This window comes from Lutra lutra, chromosome 6 (assembly GCF_902655055.1).
Source record: "Lutra lutra chromosome 6, mLutLut1.2, whole genome shotgun sequence".
Taxonomy (NCBI): Eukaryota; Metazoa; Chordata; class Mammalia; order Carnivora; family Mustelidae; genus Lutra; species Lutra lutra.
In genome coordinates, this window is record NC_062283.1 from 45,962,481 (window position 1) to 45,989,367 (window position 26,887).

The 26,887-nt window shown below is 43.2% G+C and overlaps 1 protein-coding gene across 1 annotated transcript in view; it reads left to right on the plus strand.

Moving 5' to 3' along the window:
* EYS (eyes shut homolog) overlaps positions 1 to 26,887 on the plus strand; it is a 1,828,849-nt gene that overhangs the window by 1,753,756 nt on the left and 48,206 nt on the right. The window contains 3 exon segments of the mRNA XM_047734324.1: positions 3,339 to 3,521; positions 20,075 to 20,241; positions 21,296 to 21,440. Of these exon segments, the coding sequence (XP_047590280.1) occupies positions 3,339 to 3,521; positions 20,075 to 20,241; positions 21,296 to 21,440 (495 nt within the window).

Sequence of the window (26,887 nt, forward strand, 5' to 3'; positions counted from 1 at the left end):
AACCCACTGAGCCACCCAGGCGCCCTAGAGTGATATTTCTAAAAGGCAACTCTTACCTTGCCCAACACTCAAAGATTATAGAAAAAATGTCAAGGTTGGGGCGCCTGGGTGGCTCAGTGGGTTAAGCCGCTGCCTTCGGCTCAGGTCATGATCCCAGGTCCTGGGTTCGAGCCCCACATAGGGCTTTCTGCTCAGTGGGGAGCCTGCTTCCCCCTCTCTCTCTGCCTGCCTCTCTGCCTACTTGTGATTTCTCTCCGTCAAATAAAAAATAAAATCTTAAAAAAAAAAAAGAAAAAAGAAAAAATGTCAAGGCCTTCATAATTCGACTCCTGTTTGACTACCTCATTACATTTCCTTGTACTTTTCCTTTTAATACTTCATTTTAAAATTGGTATACCCCATGAGTTCCTTGAGTACAACATGCTGTTTGGGCCTCCTCACCTGAAAACAAGCTATTCTTTCAACCTAAAATGACCTTTCCTTTTTATCTGCCAGGTGAATTGCTGCTCATCAGCTTCCAACTCAACTTTCCATCCAGTTCATTTGGATAAGTTGGTTGACCACACACTTGTTCCTTGAGGGTTGGGATGGTGCTCTATTGTCTTTGTCACCAGCATCCAGCACAGCGTCTGACAGTGAAATACGTACAAGATGTATATGTCTTGATCTAACCCGAATGTAGTACTAAACTTTTAGGTAGACCCAGTTGTAAATTATTATAAGGAAGATATATTATTTAAAAAGTCATTCCAAAAAGAAAAAAAATCCTCTATTTTAGCATTAAATTTAGTTGAGTTCTATTGTTTTACTGGCAACATCAAACACTGTCAGTTTTTTATTTTCTTTCAATTCCAGTACATTTCATTTCCTTCAACTATCCTATCTATGAGGCCACAGCTAGTGAAATCCCTGATAGAAAGAGCCTCGCCTATTGTCTCTGGAACACAGACCATAAATCACTTCATTAGATAAAAAAATAAATAAATAAATGTAAGAGATGGTATGTCTCAAAATCATGCTGAGACGCTGGTGAGTTTTCAGAAAAAGAATACTTATTCTAGGCCACACATCCCAAGGAATAAACTGATAAGATTTAAACAAAATCTTATTCTGCTGATTCCACACAGTTACCCTACTTCAACAGTTACACAAAACAAACAGAAATAAAAGCCTCTGAGAAGTAGAATCACTTTTCCCAGGATAGTACAATTATTTGCTGTATAAACAATTATAACCAGACATAACAAGCTCTTTTGTTTCAAGCATTAGGTGAGGATATTTCTTAAGGCTTATAAAAATTCTAGTTTTACAACTTCCTAGGAGAGGCAACCTCTCTAGAGAAGAGGAGAACAATGAAGGGTAATCAAAACAAGCTCTTCTTCCCTCTGTCAAGCTATCTCAAACTAATAAGAATAGATCCAGGGAACATCCTTTAATGTGGGAATACCATCCCTAACAGACAGGGATAGGGATCAACATCCCCCTTCCTGTTTCCTGTGATCCTCTCGGGATGGGGGAAATAGAAGCCGGTTGGGACTATTTACAAACAGAACAGAGCAATCAAAGAGGAAAGTTGGAAACAAGATTAGAGGCAGGACAGAAAGCCCAGCTGGCTAATGGTACCCCTCAATTAAATTGTTTTGTCCACAATGGCTCTTGAACTTCGTTTTTTAACCATTTCCTGTTTCTACTAAATCTCCCTGCAGTTTCAATCCCATGAAACCCATGCTTTCATTTTTTTAACAAGCATTGTAACAGAGCAAAAATAAACTTTTTTTTTTTTTTTAAAGATTTTATTTATTGGGACGCCTGGATGGCTCAGTGGGTTAAGCCTCTGCCTTCGGCTCAGGTCATGATCCCAGGGTCCTGGGATCGAGTCCCACATTGGGCTCTCTGCTCAACGGGGAGCCTGCTTCCCTTCCTCTCTCTCTGCCTGCCTCTCTGCCTACTTGTGATCTCTGTCTGCCAAATAAATAAATAAAATTAAAAAAAAAAAAAGTCTTCGGTATTAAAAAAAAAAAAAGATTTTATTTATTTATTTGACAGAGAGAGAGAGAGAGAGAGACGTGAAAGCAGGAACACAAGCAGGGGGAGTAGGAGAGGGAGAAGCAGGCTTCCTGCTCAGCAGGGAGGCTGTGTGGGGCTCCATCCCAGGACCCCAGGTCAGGAGCAGAAGGCAGATATCTAACTGAAGGAGCCACCCAGGCGCCCCTACACATGTTTGTTTGTTTGTTTTTTTACAAAACAAAGATTTCTGTAAGGACCTACTTAGCAAGAGGCTTTCATTAAAGTTAAACTGTCCCTGCTCCCCTTCCCCCAGGGGATTCACTTAAAAACAAGTCCCAGAAACCAGCTCCAGGTAACAAAGCCCAGATACAAGCGTGGGTCAGGCCAAGTGGAGACATCAGATCAGTGGGGGGATGCATACTGTCTCCCTGGTTACCAAAGAGTATGGGCCCCGCCCTTTGGGAGCTTTTTGGCCGCCAGTCCCAACCAAGGTGATAGGCTGGGTCAAATGTCTACTAGGTAAATTGTAATTCAATTGGTCACCTAGCATCACTGTGGAGTTTCCTGTGTGTGTTACAATCTCATTGGTCACCTGTGCATGGCCAGGCCCGACCTCATGGCCTTTGCCCTTAAAAGCTAGACTGTGAAACAGAGAAGGGTCACCCTGTCTTGTAAGAGGTGCGTCCCTGAACATTCGGTTAGATTCTTGATGCTTGGCACGAACTAAAGCTTTGCTTGACCTTCGCTTTATATCAGTCTCGCTCCTTTAATCACGGACCCATTATTGGGGCATAACAATTTCTACCTAAAGAAATGTTCTGGTCATTGACAATATGATGGAAACTGATCTGTTGCCTGCCCACGTCTTGGCCTTCCCACACCGACCTATGGCTTTGGCTTTTCCAAAATCGCAGGATTTGAAAAGCCCAATTTCAAGCTGCTAGATTCTCTCTAAGTCATGGCCAGTGCTTGGATGCCAAATCACCCTTACACAGCACCTGGGCAAATACTTTGACCACCAGTGATCTCTTTTATTTTGAAAATAACTCTTCAAAATATAGGGTTTTGCTTTTTAAGTCAGTTCTTTCTTATGTAGAAAGGGTGTGCGAGTGAAAGTTTTATATACAGGCTCTCAAAACACTGAACTTCCTTTGTTTGGTTTTGAAACTCCCCATTGACTCACTCAGTTACTCAATGCTGATGGGCACTTAAGTCTAATTAACGTGATAGTAAACAGACTCCCCGGCCAGATGCATCAGCAAAACATAGCCCTCCTTTTACAAGGACATGTTCAGATTTATTTTAACTATTTGGTTTGGGTTTTTCCACAGCTGCTGATATTTCTCGGCCCAGGTTCAGGGGCACAGACGCCTTCGGATACACGTCATTTCTGGCTTATTCACGGATCCCAGACATCGGCTTCAGTTATGAATTCCACTTGAAGTTTCAGCTGGCAAATAATCACTCGGCACTGCAAAATAACTTAATATTTTTCACTGGACAGAAGGGCCATGGTAAGATTAATTGACCCCTCTAGGATTGGCTTAGCTCCTTTAAGAATACTTTAGAAATTCTTCAGGGTTCCTCTTATTAGCTGTGGATAAAGGAGACATTTGCCTGCAAACAGCCTCCTCCTGTTTTCTGCCTCGAGCATGGTCCTTACAGTCCAAGGTGTTTAGACATTCCCTGACCCTTTCCAAAGCCCTGTTCACACCAGGGCTGCTGCTTATCAGCAAGGGCAAGAATTCCAGCAGGCAAACGTGAGGACAGAGAAGGTGAACATATGTCACATGAGACATGAGCTTATTGACTTGTCCTTTCCCCTGTTTCTTTGTGTTTCCATATATAAGGAGAGAAGGGAAATTCTCAGAAGGGACATCATTTTCACCATGTGTTGTGAAATGGGAATGGTTGCCCTCAAAGGAAACTATTCCAAATTAAAGAAGTAAGTAATTAAGAAAGTGCTCGGCCTGTCATAAAGGCCTCCAATGCCCTAGAATTGGTGGGAAATGAACCTACAAGTTAAATTTGTCTAAGTAGAAACCAGTTGTGCTTGTGTGGAATCAAGGAAAAGCGCGTATATTTGATTCCTGAGTCAGCAGCTAAGTAGTTAAACAATTAATCACCTACTTTCTCTGAGTTCAGTATTCTCATCTGTGAAATCAACATGTTACACCAGAAAGGAACCTTTCTCTCAACCATCAGGGATTCTCTCGTGCTAGGGGAAATAACATGTTCTCTTCTATTTGACTGGTTCAGTGCCTTCCTCTAATTATGAACACTGGCTTCTGAATTAACACGTGTCTGAAAGGAGCCCACAGCCCAAGTGAAGGGTGGTGTGTCAGCCTCTGACCACTTCTGGGAGGATGGGGGGAGGGGAGCACTTCATCATGTGAACTGTGATCATTCCAACCTCCGAAGTCCATTCGAATCTCCGCCCCATCTCTCCTGCCGGAAACTGCATGACCTCCTCCAACCTGATCTCCCTCCTGACTTTGCTGCCTGCAGATCCTTCTCCGATTACAGCAAGTTACTTTTTTCTAAAAACCTTGCTGAAAACCCACCTGTGCCTTTCCACTCTACCTGGAATGCAGTCTAGACCTCCTCACCGTGTCCTCTGGGAGCCTTCAGGATCAGGCCCCTGGCTCCGTCTCCAACCTCCCTCCGTCTCTGTGCTCCTCTTCTACACATCTTCCAGTGCCTTAACCACCCAGCGCTTGCCTGTCGCACGCAGAGGCTTTGTGCGGCTTATTTCCTCTGCCGTGACAAGAGACGGCTGCCAGAGGGGCCGAGAGCAGGCTGTGGGACCCAAACGTGTAGACTTGGATCCAGTCTCCACCACCTACAGATTGTGTGTTAAGTTACTTAATGTCTCCGTGCCTCAGTTTCCTCCCTTGTCAGATGGTTTAATAACGGTACATGCTCTAATGGAGTTGTGAGGATTAATGTAGTCAGGACAGGAAAAGCACTTGAAACTGAGAACGGGGCTCAGTAATATGGCGGCTTAGATTTTCTCAGGTAGGCCGTCCCCAGCCACCTTCACAAAAGTAGATGCTATCACACTGCACCCATTCTCTGCCCCAGCTTCTTATTTATTTTCTTCAAAGCCTACCCCTCAGTTTATTTCTTAGATAGTTTATCTTTGTCTGTCTCCACTGCTAGAATGGGAGCTTTATGTGGACAGAGACCAAGCCAGTGGTCTTTGACTTTATACACCTACACGGAGCACACTTGCCTGACCCACAGTCAGCACTGAATAATGAATACCTAAAAACAGATAATTGTATGATGTGTAAGACAGCAACACAGCTGCACAAGGTTTTACAAAGTAGCCATTCTTAGGGCTTTCCAGTCCAGATGCCATCTTCTCCATCAGGATTTCCCAGTGGCCACCCTCCTCCCACCCCTTCCGGCAGTCTCCCCTGCCTCTGAGCCTTAAGAACCTGCCGGGCACATAGAGCACAGACCCTTGATTACAAACTGGGGTTTGCTAAACTTCTCTCCTTCATAAAGACGGTGTCCCAGGTATCACTACATTGCCAAGAAGCCTCTCGGATGGTTTTAATAAATACCTATTGAGTGACTGCCAGAAGTCAGGGAGGAAGAAAGGGAGAAAAGACAGAATTTTTACCCTTGCATCATATGTTTATCGATTATATCCTTTTAATTAGCACCCCCTCCCCACACACATGAAAAAAAAAAAAAAAAAAAAAAAACCCTGGCTAATGAAAAATTCAAATGAGCATTGAAGACCTTGGCTCTGTCTTGTTTTAAAAGAAATCTTCTAAATTCCGAAAGATTGAGAAGAAGAACCCAAGGAAAGGATAAACACTTGGCCCACGAAAATGCTGCCACTGAGTAACTCTTCATTATTCTTCTATGAAGAGTCCTTCAAAATTCTCAAAAACAAACACGTGAAAAGCGAAGCTTTAGCCACAGCATTTGTAAATTGTGGAATCTTTCTTGTGACATTTTTTGGTCTTCTGTAGTCATCTGCTTTATAGGAGCTGAAAGCGCATGCTGCACTGCATTTTCAGGTATATACGATGGCTAAATAAAGGCTAGATAACAGTAGATGAGTTGTGGAGCTCTGTTGTCCAGAGTGAAAATGAAAAATCTGAAGTATGCAGTTCCACATTCGACCACGTGAGGGAGCAAGAACACCAGTTTAAAAATGCAAGTAGCGCCAAAGAGCTTTTTAAGGCAGCGTTCTCTAAGAAGGACCTCTTCACGCCTGTGTCAGAATCACATGAAGGTGCTTGTTAAGATACTAATTCCCAAACCCTCTTAAATCAAAAAACAGAATTTTATCAAGCACATTATGTGCTTTTTGTGTAATTAATATCTGGGAGCAACTACTCAAACCCTCCAGAGACCTGCTAAATTAGACCATATCTGGAGATGGACTGAGATCCGTAATCAATGCCCATAATGTCATATGTTGATATGACTTGTCAATTTATGTCACACAAAACTACTCATTAAAGAAATACACATTCCTTTAAAACATAATGATTCTGATTAATATCAACCATACAATTTGCAGTTGTCAGATCTATATAAGAAACTACGATCTAAGTCATTGTTATCTCCGCGCTTAGGTGTTTTTCTTAATCGTTTGGTAACATCAATCTCTGACCTGCTTATTGGTTTTTACCACTAAAATCACCATTTCCTATGCTGCCTTCATCTTTCTTTCTCAGGCTAAAAGATGCACAAAGCCGCAGAGTTTGTATAAATGAAATATAAGCCAACCTCTAATTTCTGACACATCCGCATAAAAAGGCAAGGGACCTTCACTGCCCAACACTGAGGACATTCCTCCCTGATTCCCCAAAGCTGGGCACTGATTTTGCCAGATTTCTTTCTCATTGAACGCTCTAGACAAATCACCCTGTCAAACATTTCAGCTTGAAAGTGTCTCACGTGACTTGCGATGGTAACCTGACTAATCCTATGCCCGTGTTTCTGCAGTCATTCTTGGCATTTCCTTTATTAGCTCTTCTTCATTCCATAGCTCCCACTCCCTTATAGTGTGTGTCTTATAGTTTGACTTTTCTGGAAACCGTCACTACGTCCCACGGTGATCCACAGTGATTACATTATCTTCCCCTCCTGTCTCCCTTCTGCCGGCAACTGCCATTAATAAACATTCTGCTCCAGCTAGAAGCCCAGGAGTCATCTAGATTTCTTCCTTTTATTCATTTTGACAAATATTTGCTGAGGCCTTGATGAGGCATTCTTCTAGGTACTAAAGATACACTTATGAATAAGACAGACACAGTCTTTGCCTTCTCTTCATTTTGTCGCCCACGTTCCACCCAGCACCAAAGTCTGTCCATTTTACCTCCCAATTCCTTTTTGTATTTTCTCCTTCTTTATTCTTTCTTCTCCTCATCATGCCCAGTCTATCACACACTCCTGCAGTCATGCCCCTCCTCCCCTCTCCTCCCCTCTTTGCTACAGGGGATCATTCTAAACATTCAGATCCAAACTTATCTTGCTTAATCAGGATGCTTCATCACAACGTATGTAGCAAGATCCTTTGTATACTATGTACAGATGTTTGCCAGTCCCTGCCTATCACACAACCTCATTTTCCTTCACTCTACCCTATAGCTGGCTGCACTGGACACACGGACCTTCTGTGCTGTGTCACTGTGTCCTCACTTCTGTGCTTGTGCTGGGCTGTTCCACCTTCCTGAGCCACCCACACGTCACTTGTCTTCCTCCAAAACACTTCTATCCTTTAAGCCTCAGCTCAAAAGATCATTCTTCTTTGAAGTCTTTAACCCTTCCAGGAAAATTTAAGAATTAATCTCACTGCAGTTTGCTGGAAACCAATATCCTATCTTCTTTTAACTGCTGGGATCTCTTCGGGGGTTCTTTTTTATAACAAGAGTGGCTGTCACATATAGACAGTCATTACACGTTTTTGGAAGAATGAAGGCAAAAATCCCCAGTCCCTGTTGCACTAAAACTAACAATCAATTCAGGGAGTCTGAATTGGTAGCAAAATTTTGTTACCTTAGCCCTACATCAGAGCTAAGAAGCCATGTCTGGTGCACACAGCCTCCATCACTCTGTCTAATGCCTACCGGGAACATAGACATCGCTGAATGAAAAGAGGCACGTAACTGACACAGAAGATGGAATTCAGAAAGCAGAATGCTCATCCTAGGAGGAGGATCAGGGAATTTCTTTCCATTTGCATGTTTCTCATTCTGTGCCTTCCATTTCCATCAGTCCTCTATAGTTAGTGCGAGAGCAGCCCCGCCAGCATCCCCGTTCCCATCCTCTCCCAGCCTGGGCCCCAGCGAGTCCCCAGCCTGATGTCTGTGTAAGCAGCCAGTTTACTTGCCCCCATTCACTCTCCCTTCAAAGCTTCCTCTCACCTGGAATGCCTGACCCAGTTCTCTTTACCTTTTCCAGTTCTACCCAACATCCTCTGATGAATTCGGGGCTCCTTATAGCTATCAACACAAAGCCTATGTACAACTTCTAGTTTATATCCCATAATAATTATATACTGCTTTGTTATTCACAATCACAACTATTAAGTCATATGAAGGTACCATATTCATAAATCAAAAACACTAGAATACTGGCAATTTCATAATCTGAATCTTGCCCCTCGGCAAGATTCATCTTAAATTCCTTTTAGACCATCCATTCATTTCATATCTTTTGTATCCCCAACTGCATCATTCACAGGATTGGTACTGTGTGAGAAATCAATAATTACATACTTATTGATTCTTTCACTAACTGAAAGGCTCTCTGAAGACATAGACTATCCCGGTTAGCTTGTAATACTGGATATCAAGATCGATGTGGATGGCAGTGAAGAAGGTAGGACCTAAACAAAGGGGGGGAGGGGACACATGTGTCTCTGTTCACATCATTGAAATATAAGTTAAAATCTCAACATTAGCCCATATTATAAAGGCATAATACAGTGATAGAATCAGAGAAAAATCTGTAACTTCCTGCTTACTTGATCTATGTACTAAGTGCTTTGTGCACTTAGCTCTCTGTCAGTCCCTAGCGTGTAGGTCTCCTCTGCTGCGGTAATTAACTATGAAAGGTTACCTCATATTTCATGCCAAATAACTTCTTATTTACTTCAAGCCCTCAGTTATTAACTGTAACAGAAATAAGACCACGTAAATAGAGCCTGATGTTTTTCTGGGGGAAAAAAATGAAATGAATGTCATCTCTAGTACAGAAAAAGAAAAATGAAGGGGGGCGTGTCACAAAATCCAATCAGCTCAGCCTGTTCTTTATGGAGCCTGGCTTCAGATCAGGCAGAAGGAAGATGCCTGATGAAGAAGAGAGCAGCTTGTAGCCAAATCCGTAATATAACACATCTCCCAACTTCACAGTACTGCATTTTGTAACATAACTGACGGTGTACGCTCGTACCCAATATTTTCTCCAATGAAGAATGTTCATTATTTTCTTCCATAATCACATCAGAGTGACTAGAAATTGTGAGAATTTCTTCCTGAAAAACGCAAAACTATCAAATCTTAGTCTTTGTGAAATTAAATAACCTGGACTGTAGTGTCAAAGTGGTCTAAGTTATTAAATAATTCGAACTCTTAAGATTGTCCCGAAAAAGTTAAACTAAGTCATTTTACTGACAAGAAATACATGAGAATTGTCACATTTGACCAGTGCTTAAATGGAGTTGAAGTGACAAAAATATATAGATCCTTGCAAATCCACCTCCCTTTTTACATTTTTTTTTATTTTTTAAGATTTTATTTATTTATTTAGAAAGAGAGAGAGCGTACATGCCAGCAGGGGAAGGAGCAGAGGGAAAGAACCCTCAAGCCGACTCTCCCTGAGCACAGAGCCCAACACAGGGCTTGATCCCACCAGCCCGAGATGGTGACCTGAGCCGAAATCAGGAGTCTGACACTTAACCGACTGAACCACCCAGGCACCCTCTTTTTTTTTTTTTTTTAAGTATGGAAGGGAAAGTTCATTTATGTATAGTTCAATGGGCATAATCTTGATCTCATAGAAGAACATCCAGAGGAACAAAAAAAAAAGAGGAGGCGCCAAGTGCAAATCCGTTACCTACAAGCCCACATTCTCACTCTTTGTTCTACACCTCCAGCAAGCACCTGATGGAAATTCAAGTGGCCCCAGCCACTGGTGCCTATATCCCTTATTGTCATGATCTCATCTCTGATAGCACACAGCAAGAGAGATCCAGATCTCCCTACTTTTTGTAGTCTCAGTGCTTCCTGTTCAAAACATAGAAAAATACGAGCCATATGTAGCCTCGGGAAAGGTGGTTTATGACATTCTCACGTGCTCTGAGCACAGCATTGCGTTTGTTGTCACTGTCGCCTTCCCTCACTGCGTCTTCACCAGCACAGCTGGAAGCCAGGCCATCACCTTGCCTTGACCACAAACAGTAGCCAGTTTACCTTGCTCTCATTTTTTTTTAAGATTTTATTTATTTATATGACAGAGAGAGATCACAAGTAGACAGAGAGGCAGGCAGAGAGAGAGAGAGGGAAGCAGGCTCCCCGCCGAGCAGAGAGCCTGATGCGGGACTCAATCCCAGGACCCTGAGATCATGACCTGAACCGAAGGCAGCGGCTTAACCCACTGAGCCACCCAGGTGCCCCCCTTGCTCGCATTTTAATCCCTTGATCTCCCGAAGTGGAAATGACTCAGTCTCCATTGTACACCATGGCTACCAAAGAAACATCATGGACACGGCTGTGTATGGTTCTGACGCTTTCGAAGTTCTAGAATATCCTTAGTTTAATGGTCGTATCTGACTGAACAGGAAGCTGGAAGCTCGCCACTATGATGAGAAGCTGTACAGTACGGGGCACCTGTACTCTCGGTTTCTGCTCAGGTCACAATCTCAGGGTCATGAGATCAAGCCCCGTGTGGGGCTCCACACTCAGCAGAGGGTCTGCTTCTCCCTCTCCTTTTACCTCTCCACCTACTTTCTCGCTCTTTCTTAAATAAATAAGTAAATAAATAAATCTTTTTGAAAAAGAGAGAGGAGAGAGAAGCTGTACAGTACAGATCTTAAGACAAACCGAGACTGTATGCTCCTGAAGAGCTCATTCAAAAATCTCCAATCTTTTTTTTTTCTTTTTCTTTTTTCTTTCCTTCATTTTTTTAAGTAGCAACGTGGGGTGTGAACTCACGACCCTGAGATCAAGACCTGAGCTGAGGTCAAGGATCGGATGCTTAACTGACTGAGCCATCCAGGCGCCCCAAAACCTCCAGTCATCTTAATTTTAGTTTAGCACCCACTAAAGCAGACACCATCATTGAATCCTAGAATCCTAGAATCCTGTGCCACTTCATACATATTGTTCCGGTAGAGGAGACTTTCATTCTTTTGGGTCTTATTTCTCACACATCAAGCTAGATATATTTTTGCTTTGCTTCACGTTAGCTTTGATTCTGATTTCATAAGCTGCTCCCATTATTTTCCTGAAATCACTCACACCTACCTAATTCTTTACTCCTATCTAATTCAGTTTCCTCTCTGAAAACCGGCTCTGCCCTCCCAGGAACATTTGAATAGTCAACTAAAGCTTCGTTCTGTTTATCCTGGTGTCTCTGTGTCAGCATCATTTATTCCAATGTCAAGAATATCTGATCAAAAGACTGTTTCCTTCTTTCAGAAATCTAAAAGTTTTATAGGCCCTGGAGTAACAGTCAAATATGCCGACAAAGTGTCTGTCTGCACACAAGGATGGGCTTTTCAGAAGAGAAGTCGCACCAGTCATCAGGAGCCATTCACCACTCAGGGTTCAGTGGACCAGAAAGTGACAACGTCATCTTAGTGGCTCCTCTCCCATATTTTCTTTCCTTCAGGACAGGAAAGTAAGAAGGGAGAGGAAAAATCCACTTTAAGTTGTTGCTAGAGACAGTCCTGTGTTAGTGTTATCATCACCATTTTTTTCACAAGAGAGAGAGAAGAGGAAATGAGCAGCCAGAAGTTCCATGAGCAAAGAGCGCAAGATTGAACTCTCGTGTCTTTGTGACCCTGGGGCGCTGCTTATCTCCTTGGGTCCCAAGTACCCTATCATTTTTAGAGAGGTAAATTAGATTTAATATATGATAATACTTTACCATATTGGAAGAATAGTTTGAGGAAATAATAACAAATCACGTTCGCTCTTTCTGTAGTTATAAATCAAAATTTCATACTTCAGAAAGTTTTTTTTTTTCTATTGGAATTAAAAGATTGCTGGACAGCTGAACAGGAATTATCATGTTTCCGTGACATTAAAAGTCTCAATAATAACCTTTAAGCCTGGTGAGCGCTGAAATACACAGGAATATTAGGGCACTGTCTCTAGACACATTTTAGATTCCCAATATGCCCCCTCAGAACAACCTTCTGACAGTTCTGAATCCTCACCGGGCACCTGAGAATGAGCTTCTGCCTCTTCCCAGCCCAGTGGTTCTAATCCCTCTAAGCAGACCAAGTGAGAGCACATGCACATGCAGCTTTATGATTTACTACAGACAGCTACTGACCAGGATCAGTGGGAGAAGCCGCAGGACAGGTTCTCCCAGAAGTTCTCTCCGATGCATAGGTTTGGATTAGTTATTTTATACATGAGTCTTATTCTTCCTTTTAAGGACTTCGTTGATGAAACAATGGTTCCAACCACTAGCTACTCTTGTCCAGGCGTTCCTTCAAGGTGAAGCTCGTTAAGACCAACTCTAATTACTGCTACTGAATTTGCATGGTTTTTTTCCTCATAAAAAAATCCACTACAATCACCATAGGGTGTCCTTGGGTGCTGCCAAGGTCTACCTATTTTCTCTCTTTGTCTGTCTCTCTCTCTTTTTCCTTTAGGCCGAAGTGACCTGTGCGATTTCTCCTGGGCTGACTGTCTGACGCCTCTGGTACCCTCCCTCCCTCCTGTATAACAGATTTCCCCTTCCTGTCCACACATGCCCGTTAATCAGAGGCTATACTGATATGGTCCCACCAGGTTGGAGAACTGCTGGTATAAATACTAAAACCCTTGGGTTTAAAAACAAACTACAAACAAAGCCAGTAAAATTCAAGCTCTTTGGTCTTTCCTTCCAGAATATCCATGGCGGCATCCTTCACCTTGTCTCCATTTTGTTTTAATTGAACTATAGTTGATACACCGCGCTGCATTAATTTCAGGTGTGCAACATAGCGATTCACACGAGTCGTAGGCTATGCTATGCCCACCGTGTAGATGCCGTCGGTCACCATACAACACTATCGCAAAACCATCAACTGGATTCCATATGCTGCACCTTTCATCCCAGTGACTTATTCATTCCATCACGGCAAGCCTGTACCTCGCACTCCTGTTGACCCATCTTGCCCATCTCCTCATTACTCCCGTCCAGTAACCACCGATTTCTTCTCTATATTTAAGGGTCTGTTTTGGCTTCTTTTGTTTGTTTTTCTTTTTTTCTAAATTCTACATATAACTGAAATCATGTAGCATTAGTCTTTCTCTGTTTGACTTTACTCACTGAGCATAATACCCTCTAGATCCATCCATGTTGTTGAAAATGTCAAGATTTCATTCTTTTTTATGGCTGAGTAGTATTCCTGTGTGTGTGTGTGTGTGTGTGTGTGTGTGTGTGATATGCATGATCTGTATCCATTCATATATCAATGGACATGTCCATATCTCAGCTATTGTAAATAGTGTTGCAATAAACACAGGGATGCATGTGTCTTTTCAAAGTAGTGTTTTCATTTTCTTTGGATAAGTACCCACTAGTGGAATTACTGGATCATGTGGTAACTCTATTTTTAGTTTTTCTGAAGAACCTCCATACTGATTTTCTCAGTGCCCACACTAGTTTGCATTCCCACCCACAGAGCACAAGGGTTCCTTTTGTGTCCATTATTTATCATTGTTACCTTGGCCACCATACCCCTCTTCCCTTAGACTGAGTCCTTGCTTCTGTTGCTAAGCCACTGTTCTGTTCATTATGAAGCCGGATGCTTTTCTGACCACAGCATCTCATCATCTTCCCCTATGAAATCTGTAAGAGTCATTATAAGTTGTTACAACGCTAAATATGGTGCGCCACTACACACCCACTTCAAAGCTCTCTGTGTAACAATATTTGTAGAACTGAGTAAGACTCTTCTTTCTAGCCAATGAGAGCCCAAGTTTGTTTGGGTTTTGTGTTGGTTTCTTTTTTTTTTTTTCTGTACATCCTAAAGGGATTTTTATTCACTTCCCGGATCTTGTTATTCTTAACTACTATTCATCCAAAGTCATCTCCTATTGTTTCCTTCCTCCCTCTTTACCACTTGCACAACATAATCTTGCTAAATCCTTCCTTCTTAGCACCAGCTCCTAAGTAATATCCAACAAATATTCCTTGCTTTGTCTGAAAAATCTTTTTCCTAAGCCTGGTTTCATTAAGATTCGCTGTGGCTTTGTGTTCTGCATACCAAGTGAGCTTAGTTCCAGTTCTTTTCATGAAAAAACTCACTGTGTCAAACACTAAAAATCTCTAACAGTATAAGTGCCCAATATCATCTCTAACTTTGTGAATTGACAAATGTAAAAATAGAAATTGCCCATATATTTCTCAAAGCTACTCACAGAACAATGTTATAAACAAACACTTAAATTTGAGGATGCAAATTTGGTGGTGATTGTTTGAAATATGGCATTGTTCATATTACTGTGTGCTTTAAGGCAAGAAATTTTCACTTCAGTAAATTACAGAAAAGTGACATAAGACATATAAATGGATGCTAAAAGACCATACCTTCAAGTCACTTCATTTCACCTCCGTGGTTGGCCCTCCAAAATATTTTTTTTTTTAAGATTTTATTTATTTATTTGACAGAGAGAAATCACAAGTAAGCAGAGAGGCAGGCAGAGAGAGAGGAGGAAGCAGGCTCCCTGCTGAGCAGAAAGCCCGATGTGGGGCTTGAACCCAGGACCTGGGATCATGACCTGAGCCAAAGGCAGCGGCTTAACCCACTGAGCCACCCAGGCGCCCCCTTCCAAAATATTTTACTTAGATCAGACTAACACACTGAAGCAATCAGGGCTATGGCTTTAAGAAGAAGAAAAATGAGAAATTTCACGGTTGTCCCTGACCCCAAAGGTTAACTGGAAGCAGATGCGTGCTCCAGCTTGCAGGTCAGGAATATCTGCTTCCCAGCCTTTGTATTAATGAAGCAGGAGAAGACAACGAGATACTCAAAGCTAAGGTAAGGCCATAGTCAAGGGGGAAAGAAAAAAAATTGCATCTATTGAGAACCTACCAGGTGCTAGGTTGGCACTGGGATGATACCTAGATACTAAACATCACTTAATCCCTAGAAAACTCCTAAGAGATGTCATTACTCCGCTTACTCCTCAGCAAGGAACCTTCAGGAAGTGTTGGTGGTGGCAGGAGTTTGTACAGCTCTGGTTGACACAAGCTTGTCTTGCTCTGCTACAGGGACAGTGGCTAGGAGCACAGGCTGTGACATGAGGCTGACTTCAGAGGCAGGCTCTGACCCCAGCAGCTAGGTGACCTTTACCGGGCACTCATGTGCCTCAGCATCACCCAACAAACCCTGAGGCAGATATGCCTCCACAAGTCTCAGCATCTCATCTACCTACAGAGCCTCCCAACAGCCTCGGATGCACAGATCACTCTCATTTTCATTGCTCTTCCTTCCCAGTTTGTTGTATGAAGGCAACAAAGAGCCCCCTCAGGCACGGCTCCATGATTGTGGGGCCCATCGGAAAATGAAAATTCAGGGTTTCTTGTTCAGAAAACAAAGAAAAAATGCCATCAAAAGTATTGAAAGCTCTTCTTTCCTTCGGTGGTCTCTCCACTTTTATGGTGTCTTTTAATTGCTATTTATGTCAGTCCACGTTAAGTAAAATACTAAATTATTAACATGACTTTTATCATTCATTTTTATATCATGAGATGCCAGTTTAAAAATGCAGATATCAGAGCATTTAGCCCATATGCAGAATCACCAAAACTACACAATTGGTATTTTGTAGCGTGTACCTGCTTGGGTACTTCTTTCTTACCAGAACACAAGAGCTGCTGCACAAAATTAAGTCAACTGTCTTCATTTCACTCCTTGATACACCCACATTCTATCAGCACTCTCTCCCCCCAGCTCACTGTGGGGTAAGGAAGGACTGAAAAGAAAGGTATCTGCGGACTTACCTCTCTTTCCCTTCCCTCGAGGTCTCCACTTTCAGTGGAAGTGATTAGCCAATGGAGAGAAGTAATGACAGTAAGAAAGGAATGCTAAGCCTCCTCCATCTTCCAGCTTTCTGAGCTCACCATGGCCTTTCCGCGCCAGAAGGAAGTTTATGGTTCAAGCGGAAAGCATAGCCTCTCGGGGTGGTCAGCACCACACCTACGCAGTCTTCACACGCAACACACTTACGTTGTGCTCAGTTGGAGTCTCAGCAAACTCACAGTACTAGAGGGATTCTAGCCACAAACACCACCTGTGAGTGAGGTGGCAAGAAACAACAGACATGCATTTGTATGTATGTATTGCCCCTGTTCTCGGTCATGCTCTGTTGTCCCATGGACTTCACCTTCACCTTACAGTTCGGAGAAATTCAAAAAGTGACAACAGAGCATTAAACCGGGGCACCTGGGTGGCTCAGTGGGTTAAGCCTCTGCCTTCAGCTCAGGTCACGATCCCAGGGTCCTGGGATCGAGCCCCGCATAGGGCTCTCTGCTCAGCGGGGAGCCTGCTCCGCCCTCTCTCTCTCTGCCTGCCTCTCTGCCTACTTGTGATCTCTGTCAAGTAAATAAATAAAATCTTAAAAAAAAAAAAAAACAAAAACAAAAAAAACAGAGCATTAAACGAAGCATGAGGCCCTTCCGAACATGAAGCCCTGGGTGACAGATGGTCATGTGCCCTCGCCCTCCTAGAGTTATTAATTTTAGTCAGGTTGGGGATGCTGTTAAAATATATAGATTTCCAGGCCCTCGCTTCAGAGATTCTCACACAGGTGGTGTAAGGTCAATCTAGAATCTATTTTTGACAAGCTCTTCCTATAGCACTTCCAAGTCTGTGAAGTAACGTTCACCTTCCAGGCACCGGCTCTGGTAGTTCATAGCTTTCCTTTCTCTTATCTCTTCCATCCCTCATGGTCAGGGGTTACCACTGAGGAAAAGTCCAGACAAGAAGGTGTGGCAGAGAAAAGGAACACTACTCGGGTGGACCCGTGGTTTGTAAATAAGAAGTGATCATCTGCTTGGCAGTTTGATTAGCTCCCTGGATCTGCTTATTGTGCATCCCTACTTCTGTGTTCCGGGACAGGTCTTCAGGCAGGAGTATCCTGAACTGACGTCAGCCTCTCTCCCCACCCTGCCCCTTGCCAAGGCTTCTGTCTCCATAACTGACCCAGTCATTCCACCTGCTTCTTTAAACCATACTCTTTGGAACCCCTTCAGCTCTTCCTCTCCCTCAACTCATTCCTCCAGACTGATCTGTCCTCTCAGGTTTTCCTTCCAGATCACACACAAACGATCCTCCTCTTTCCTTTATCCCCTCTGCCTCTACCTTGATTTGGACCTTAACCTCTTCTCTTGAGTCACAGGAACCATCTTCCAGGAAGATTCCAAATCTGCCTCCATTCTGCCCCCAACAATGCTCTGAGAGTCTTCTAACATCTAAGACTAGGGGCACCTGGGTGGCTCAGTCAGTTAAGTGTCCAACTCTTGATTTGGCTTGGGTCATGATCAGGGCTGTGAGATCGAGCCCGCGTCAGGCTCCGTGCTGGCTGGAAAGATTGCTTAAGATTCTCTCTCTCTCCACCTGCCCCTCCTCCCTTCTCTTTCTCTTTCAATCTCTCTCTAAAAAATAAATAAATAAAAATTTAAAAATAAGTAAATAAAATCTAAAACTTCTATAATTCTCCCATTCAGAATCCTTTCATGGCTCCTGAGCATCTCATTCATTGCAGTAGACTAAGCCTTAAGGATATGGCTCCTTCTGTCACAGACACTAAATGCCAGCCATGCCCAGCCCCCAGCAGTCCTGGAAGCATTCCATCTCCACCGCCTCTACTGCAGTGTTACTCCCTCTGCTTTGACCAGCCCTCTTCAGAACCTCCCCTTTCCTCATCTACCTGCTAACTTCTCATTTGTTGCTTTGTGGGTTAGCTCAGAAACCAACTCAAAAATCACTTTCTTTTGGATTTTCCTAACTGTCCTTCCCACCCTGTCATCATGACTGCCCCCACTGCTGCTCTTCCTCTGATCCCTGTGGCTCTTGAGACAAACTTCCCATCTCCTCTCAGCCAGGCTGGAGAACCTTGAGGATTATGTTGTTCTTGGCATGACACAGGCTTTTGATGACTTGAAGAAGGAGGAATGGCAAGAGGACAGAAAGGAGATAAGGATATGTCTCACATAAATTGCTCTCCTACCACCAGTTCCACTGGCAGAATACCATCTCCGTTCCAACAGTCTGAACAATTGAAAAGACCATGTAGATGCCCACTAGAACGCCTTAAAAAAGATCCCCATTCACAGCCCACGGAAGAGGCTCTTACAATTCTTTCTTCGGCCCTATCTCCCTTTGGCTTCTCAAGTCCAACCACTGTCTAAAAGACTTCAATTTCTGATGGTTTTTCTCCTTTCTGCCAAACTGCCTTCCTGAATCTGTTTTCTCGGGGAATTCTTCCTATTTTAAGTGTATAACCCACCTAAGCTGCTCCACCACTACGGAGGGGGAAGAGATCACCTGAGAACGAGATTTGTTATGAGTTCCCAACATGGATGGTGCGTAACACAGTGCCTCAACACTGGCTGCATGTCACACTCACCTAAGCAGCTTCCAAAACAACCCAGCTCAGGGCCCATGGCAGGCCCATTAGAAAATCACAGGCAAATTCAAGTATCTCTACATATCTGTCTTCCATTTTCCAGTGCCTTAGGAAGCCCACCTCTCTACACTATCTAGAAACCTTCAGATCTTTCTCTCCTTTACCTTGCTTAGCCTAACAACAGAAGCCGAGGGAGAACACAAGATTGCCCATAAAAGTGTAGGAAAAGGATATTGTGCACATTCACAACAAACTTTGTCCATGTCCAAGGAGTCGCTTCTACTTTTTGCCTCCTGATGAAACTTCTTACTTCTATCAGGCCTCCTATTCTTCCTCTGACCAGAAATCCTTGCCTTAGTTTCCTACCTGAAAACTTCAGTATTAAGGTCCACAACCACATCTTTCAGAAACTGGATGATATATTTAGGTCCTTCTTCCCTGTGGACAGGTCTCTTGTCTCCACTTAACTCAAGAAACTCTGACCTGTGGGTGCTCTGCCCACCTGCTGGGAATGACACCGTTGACCATCTCCAATCTTTCTAATGGCACCAGGCATACTGCCAGGACCCTCCTCTCGTGTCTGATGCTGGTTCTTTCCCAGCCACCTTCCCCTTTCTCCGTGGGTCTGTATCAGCTGTATCCTGAATGTTCTGGGTCTTGCAATTCACTGTTGTCCATGGGTGGTCCTGAATTAATGGAGGGAGAATGAGAATAGGGAACACAGAAACAACCCACATTTAAGTGGTCATAGACGTATGGTCAAGAGCTTTTATAATAGAACAATCATAGCATATCCCGAGCAATTATGGAAATAACATTCTTAAAACTTCAAATCATAGAATTTCAAAGCTGAAACTCAGTTATCTCAATCTTTTGAGTCTTCTGATCTATCAGAGAAGTTCAACTCTATGATCAAGTTCTATGTGTTGTGCAGTGCACACTGAATTTCCTTCAGACAAAAATGAGATTTTAATCCCAACTTTTTAGGTATTGATCATGCTTCTGGGTTGACGAGAACCCTCACGGCTTCAAAGAAAAACTTCTAGTGTTCACACAGTTCCTGGGTGTGTGAATAACAATACCCAGATGCACACATACCTGAGCATGGACGAGAGGCTGCATGTCCATTATAACTTCTTGTATGCTGGTCTGTGCCTCAGAACTAGACGATGAAACAAAGCTGACTAGACTCCTGAATTTTCTCTCAGCAAGCATGCCCCACACGTTTCTTCTCATCCCAGGGTTGAATGGCGACGATTTCCTGGCTGTGGGTCTGCACAACGGCAGTGTGGTTTACACTTACAACTTGGGATCGGGCACAGCCAGTATCAGCAGTGATCCCCTCGATCTGAGCCTCGCCATCCACACCGTCCGTCTGGGGAGGTTCTTCCAGATGGGCTGGCTGAAGGTAAGATGTCATCCCTTCTTCCATCCCACAGCTTTGCTGAGCATTACCATATGCCATTGGATCTGTGCAGTAGAGGCCAGAGGCAACAGGCCCATGCTTCCTGCCCCATGCAGTTCACAGAAACTACCCACAGCTGAGGATGAGAGGCACGCTTGCAATTAGGTGGTATTGGGGACAAGTAAGGAGGATGACTAATGTAGAAAAGGTGAGAGAGAGGGCTCAGGAAATGCTTCCCCTAAAAGGTGATGCTTGAGCATAACTGCAAATAAATGGGAGTTCAGAACAACAACAGTGGCCAGTGTGGACTTAAAGAACGTGAGTAGTTCAGTGTGGCTTTTTAGGTAGGGAGGAGCAAAAGAGGTGGCTAACTGGTAGACCAGGTCTGTATTATCAAAGGACTTAGACGTCACACTAAGAAGTTCAATTTTTTTTAAAGATTTTATTTATGTATTTGAGAGAGAGAGAAGACCATGAGTCGGGGGAAGGGAGAGGGAAAGGAAGGCTCCCCCTTGAGCAGGGAAACCGACTCAGGGCTCCATCCCAGAGTCTCGATCCCAGGACTCGGGGATCATGATCTGAGCTGAAGGCAGACGCTTAACCAACTGAGCCACCCAGGTATCCCCAGAAAGCTAGATTTTTATCAAGAGCTATGGGGAACTACTGAAAAACTTAAGGGGGGTTGGGTACCGCAGTCAATTGACTTTTTTTGATAAATGACTCTGGTGGCTGTATTGAGAAAGGAAGGGGAGGGACCAAGGCTAGATGGAGGGAGACCAGTGGGATGCTAGCTCCTGATCTTTGGAGAACTGTGATTTTGATTGAAATGCAAAACCATGACTGCTATATTAATATATCCATGGTAACAGACACCAGCAGAGAAGCAAAGAATAGAGTGGTGAGGTTTTTTGTTTGTTTGTTTTTTTTTTTTTTTCAAAATTCAGGTCTTTGTGAATTTTTCATGCCAAGTTAATGGGAAATAAAACAGTATCTTAACAGTTCACCCTGGGGAATTAATTCCTTTTTTAATACCTTTTGAATTCTTTTCCTTTTGAAGGTAGATGATCATAAAAATAAATCCGTCATCTCCCCGGGAAGACTGGTTGGTCTCAATGTCATCAGTCAGTTTTATGTAGGTGGCTACAGTGAATATACACCAGATCTCTTACCCAGTGGAGCCAATTTTAAAAACGGCTTTCAAGGTAAGGTATGAATGGTTTTACGTTCTACCTACCCGTTTCAAATTCTGAGACAAGAAAAAACCTTAAATAATGTACTTCTTATCCCAAAACCAGAAATATGGATTTCTTTCTAATCAGATTTGATCGAAATTTGATTTTAATAGAAAGCATTCAGTCACTGTTCATTCATCAATTTCTACCTATGTACTACGTGTGTAGTGTGTTTCAATGAAGAAAATAAAGATCCCCACCCTTGTGAGTGTACATTCCAGTGGGGTAAAGACAATAAACACTGAATATGATGAGTAAGTAAAAATACTATAAGAAAATAGTATAAGCTGACAAATTCTGTAGGGGGAAAAAGGAAAAATAGAGCATGATATGGGGGAATCAGGGGCATGACTAAGTTTTTTTTTTTTTTAATTTTATTTATTTATTTGACAGAGAGAGAGAGAGATCACAAGTAGGGCCAGTGACAGAGGGAGAGGGAGAAGCAGACTCCCCTTGAGCAGAGAGCCCAAGACAGGACTGGACCCCAGGACCCTGGGATCATGACCTGAGCTGAAGGCAGATGCTCAACTGACTGAGCCACCCAGCTGCCTCTAATTTATATATATATATATATATATATATATATATATATATATATATGAGGTGCTTTTTAATATAGGGCAAGAAAGGTAACCTCATGGAGTCACAGTAAAAACTGAAACTCCAACTAACTTTGGAACACACTTGATATGCAGGTGAGAGACGACTGCAGTTAACTGATCCACACCACCGAGGTGTAGCCCATAAGTCAAGAGGGTTAAGAGGGAACATTATGCTTGAGCAAGTGATTGTATTGTCATAGTCTGTCTCTCTGTGTTCAGAAGGGAAACAGACTCAGACCTTCTCCCACAAAGCTGATTCACAGTAGAGTGGTGAGATAAAGACATGCATTGAATTATTATATAGTGCATTTGGTGAAAATAAGCTTTTTGAAGGATCCTAGTCTCAGAATATTTGCTCAAGGAGCTATTGGTTATAGTGTCCTCAGCCACCCGCCCGTGACCAGCCTACTCTCCGGCAAAAGTCCAGGAATAGGGAGCAGGGTGTGAGGCACATCTCAGCAGGATAGGAGTTGCCATCAGAAGCCATTCCAGGCACTTGAGTCCTCTGCCTGCCTGGCAGCATCCTTCTCCCCGCCTTCCCTGATGTCTGCCGAAACACGGATGCAGGAGCCCATGTACGGGAAAATACGAAAGCAACGCAGCTAACCCGCATGACACAAGGTCATCTTCCGGGAAAATGAGTTCGTCCGCCCAGACTGTCCAGGAAACTTTCCTTGAACATGTAATCAGTGCTGTGCCTCAGAAGGGTGCCTCACAGAAGAGTTTGAAGTGTGTTAAGGCCCGGTGCTCAGTGTAGGAACTCGACAGTTCTTGCACAGCGGCAGATCATCGGGAAAGGATCCTAAGGGCATGACAAATCAATGAGTTCTTAAAAACACTATATTCAAGAAAAAGGATGGGTAAACTTATGAATACAAAGATGCACATCTTCCCCTTAGTAAGTGGGAGACCCTGGGGGCAGGAGGGGGTCATCAAACCTTGCTGTCATTTATTCACAGACAAATATTCCGGGAATAGGGATAAGAGCGTGGACTCCGAAACCCAGCAACCAGCTGGGGTGTGCACCCCAGCTCTGCCACCTACAAGCCTCAGGGCCCTGGCCAGTCACCTCCCTGTGCCTCACTGTGCCTCACCTGTCAAATGCAGTAAGAACAGCACTTCTCTCCTGCGTAGTTCTGAAATTGAGGTAATGCTGAGAGAGCACAAGGTTGGCGCCTGGCTTACAGTGCCTGCCTTACGTTGGCGACGACGACGGTGCTGCTGGTGGGACGGGGCACAGCTCCTCTCAGACACTGGCTTCTCCTTCTCCACCACACATGCGGACACCAGTTAGGAGCAGGCTCTGGAGTCGGGGCTTCCTCAGATTCAGGCTCTGCCACGTAGCCACTACGTAACTTGTAGCCTGCCACTCGGACTCTTTGAGCTTCCATTTCCTTCTCTTTTCTCCTCAGAGGAGAAAATATCTACCTCATAGGGTTCTTCTGAGTTAATCAATTAAGTGAAATAATTATAGTAAATGCTTAGCCCCAAAATTAATGCATGATAAACACTCGATGTATGTTTATATTATTATAATTCTATCGTGTGTCCTTGGATTTGATATCGTCAGATTTATTGAAGTCCAGTGCTTCCTGTGGTTTTCTTGTGTGATTTTCTCCCTTGTATTATGAATTTTCTGTACACCTTGCTAATGAGAACAGAGGCTCTCCCCGAACCTGTCATTTTCTCCGGAAGTGTGTCGGGGAGCCGAGAGCAGCAAGCACACGGCGGGTCCTTCCTCTGACAGAAACACTAGGATTGCACACACTTGGAACCACGTGAGCTGCCAGGGTTCTGGGGATCTAAGTCTTGGGCAGGTTGTCTCAGCAAATGCCTCTTAATCCGGTCTCTTGGAAGTTCCATGACCTTGAAAGCCCCTAATCTTATCACTTGTCTCTTGACTCCTCCCCTGCTGACTGCCTCTCGTCCATTATTAACACACATTCTCTTTGTTCTGAAAATTTTGGATACTTGTTGCGAGTATACCATCACAACTGGATCACAGCAGGACCCACTACTACTGTCTGTAAAGAAGGATATAGGATAATTTCCTTAAAATATAGATTTCTGGACACTATGCCAGAACAACCTCATCACGATATCTGTGATGGAATCTAAAAATTTGCATTTCAGTAAATAAATAAAATTTGCATTTCAATAAGCCTCCCTCAATTTGGAAGCCACTGTATAAATTAATCACAACAAAACAAATGCAGAGTTTCATGAAAATTTTTAATAAATAGACTAAGGTTGGGTGCCTAGGTGGCTCAGTGGGTTAAAAGCCTCTGCCTTCCGCTCAGGTCATGATCCCAGGGTCCTGGGATCGAGCCCTGCATAGGGCTCTCTGCTCTGCGGGGGGCCTGCTTCCTCCTCTCTCTCTCTCTCTCTCTCTCTCTGCCTCTCTGCCTACTTGTGGTCTCTGTCAAATGAATAAATAAAATCTTTAAGGAAAAAAAAATAGACTAAGGTTACCACATTTGCTTTAGAGTGGTGATTACACATAGTAAAAGAGTATATGACTCAGGCTTTCATATTTTTATAAACACTAGTGATAAATGACTCTAATCCAGAAGTTCCTTGTCTAAAATATAAATCCCTACTGTTGATAAAGCCCATTTGTTTTTGTTCTGGAAATGGTTTCTAATGAGCCATTACTTCCCTATAACCTTTAATACTTGTGAAGATCTTGAGGTTATTTAACCCTTATCCAGAATAATCGATGTAAGCCAGACAGAGGCCTTACTCTCTCACCTGCTGTAAGAATTCCACCCTCTTCTCCAAAGTTACATCTCTTACCAAGCTGCAGGGTTCTCAGCTTGAGGTTCCTGGGTGGGATTCAGTGGGTCCTTAAGTCTTCTGAAACCACACCCATAATTGCGCATGTGCCCATGTGCATTTTTTTTTAAGATTTTACTTATTTATTTGACAGAGAGAGAGAGATCACAAGTAGGCAGGGAGGCAGGAGGAAGCAGGCTCCCCACTGAGCAGAGAGCCTGATGCGGGGCTTGATCCCAGGACCCTGAGATCCTGACCTGAGCCGAAGGCAGTGGTTTAACCCACTGAGCCACCCAGGTGCCCCCCACCATGTGCATTTTTATGTGAAGAAGATCCCTCACGTTCATCAGTGTTCTAAGATCTGTTGCTTTCACTGACAGACCTATTTAGTCCTAACGTAGAACCAGAAGTTACTCTCGGCCAGTGTGAACCTGGGGAAATCTACCGTCCCAGCTAACTATTATTCTAGTGTTAGAGCAGCTCGGATTCACTGATACCAGCAGTACTAAGTATTTATCACTCAACTGAATACCAGAGTGGGCATGAAATAGATTCAGATTCCTCGACAACACTGTAAAGAACATGTTATTCCAACTAAAACACCTTGTTCTGTCAGTATGGTCAGTTTCTTGCTAGTTCAGCTCTCTCTCTTTCTCTCTTTTTAATGGCATGGTACTTTTCAAAACCAGAACACAAGGTGAGGGGCAGAAAGGATTTATTGCCACAATTTAAGTATTATCTTACTGTCCAAAAAATGCTATCACTTATGTGATACACACGGCTGATGTCTTCGAAGTCTTTATCATAAGTACTTTACCATTTGCAGGAAGTATGTATTGAATACGTGGTGCATGGTGCTAAACTTTTTTTTTCCCTAAGATTTTATTTACTTACTTATTTGGGAAACCAAACACAAGCAGGGGGAGGAGCAGAGGCAGAGGGAGAAGCAGGCTCCCTGCTGAGCAAGGAGTCCAATGCTGGACTGCATCCCAGAAACCCGAGGTCACGACCTCCGCCAAAGGCAGAGGCTTAACTGATGGAGCCATCCAGGCGCCCCTGCATGTTGTGATACTAAGCAGATTATACTTTGCTGTGTTAGTAGGACTGAAAATATACAGTATATATTCTACATATGGCTTCCACTGTCATTGCCCGTAAACCGCATATGTTGACTGACATGAAGCATCTCTCTGTAAAATACACATTTAACTATTTGTATTAGCCAGATGTTTCTCTAAATATAGCATTGCCATGTTTTTAGCCAAAAATCTATTTCAGCAGTTCCTCATAACAAAAGCACTTCATTTATCCATACAAAGGAGAAGTGGTTTTACATGAAACATTTCAGAATTTAATATTTGTTATAGTCATTTGCAAGGTTTTTTTAGTGCATGATTATAAAAACTACAAAAAGCTCAATTTTTGCTAAAAAGAAAAAAAGTTTTATAAAGGCAGTAAAGTTAGGAAGACAGAGTAGAATATGCCACCTGCTAATTGCCCAGGATTATACTGGCCAGTTTATGGATATTACCCCATTCCTCTTAACTCATAGAATAGTTATTCTTGTCCCCATTTTAAAAGCACAAAGATTGGCACTCGGGCTTGGATCAGCTACCCACTGTGTGGCAGAGGTTACAATTGAACCCAGACCCACCTGACTCCATCCTCTACTCACACTTCTGCTCTCTGCGGAGTGCATTTCACTAGGCAAAAAGCATGGGAAACCCTGCTTTGTTAATTAAGTTACCTGGTTATTCTGTATACAGTGGGTAGCATTCATTAATTTCTTCATTTTGTGCAGTGCTTTTTTTGTGTAAGAGCAGATGCAGGACTTGGAGAAATAACAAAGGTTAAATCTGAGGCAGGACAATCATTGTTCTCTCACAATAAGAAAATACCAGTGCCCGCTGAGAGTGGTGCTCGTCAGTGAAAATGCCAGTGGAAATTAAGTTGGAAAGTAAATCCTTGACCTTTCAAAACTGAGCCCATCTTTTTCACCATGAGGAATTATTCCATGCTTTTAGCTCCTTAAAGTTTCAA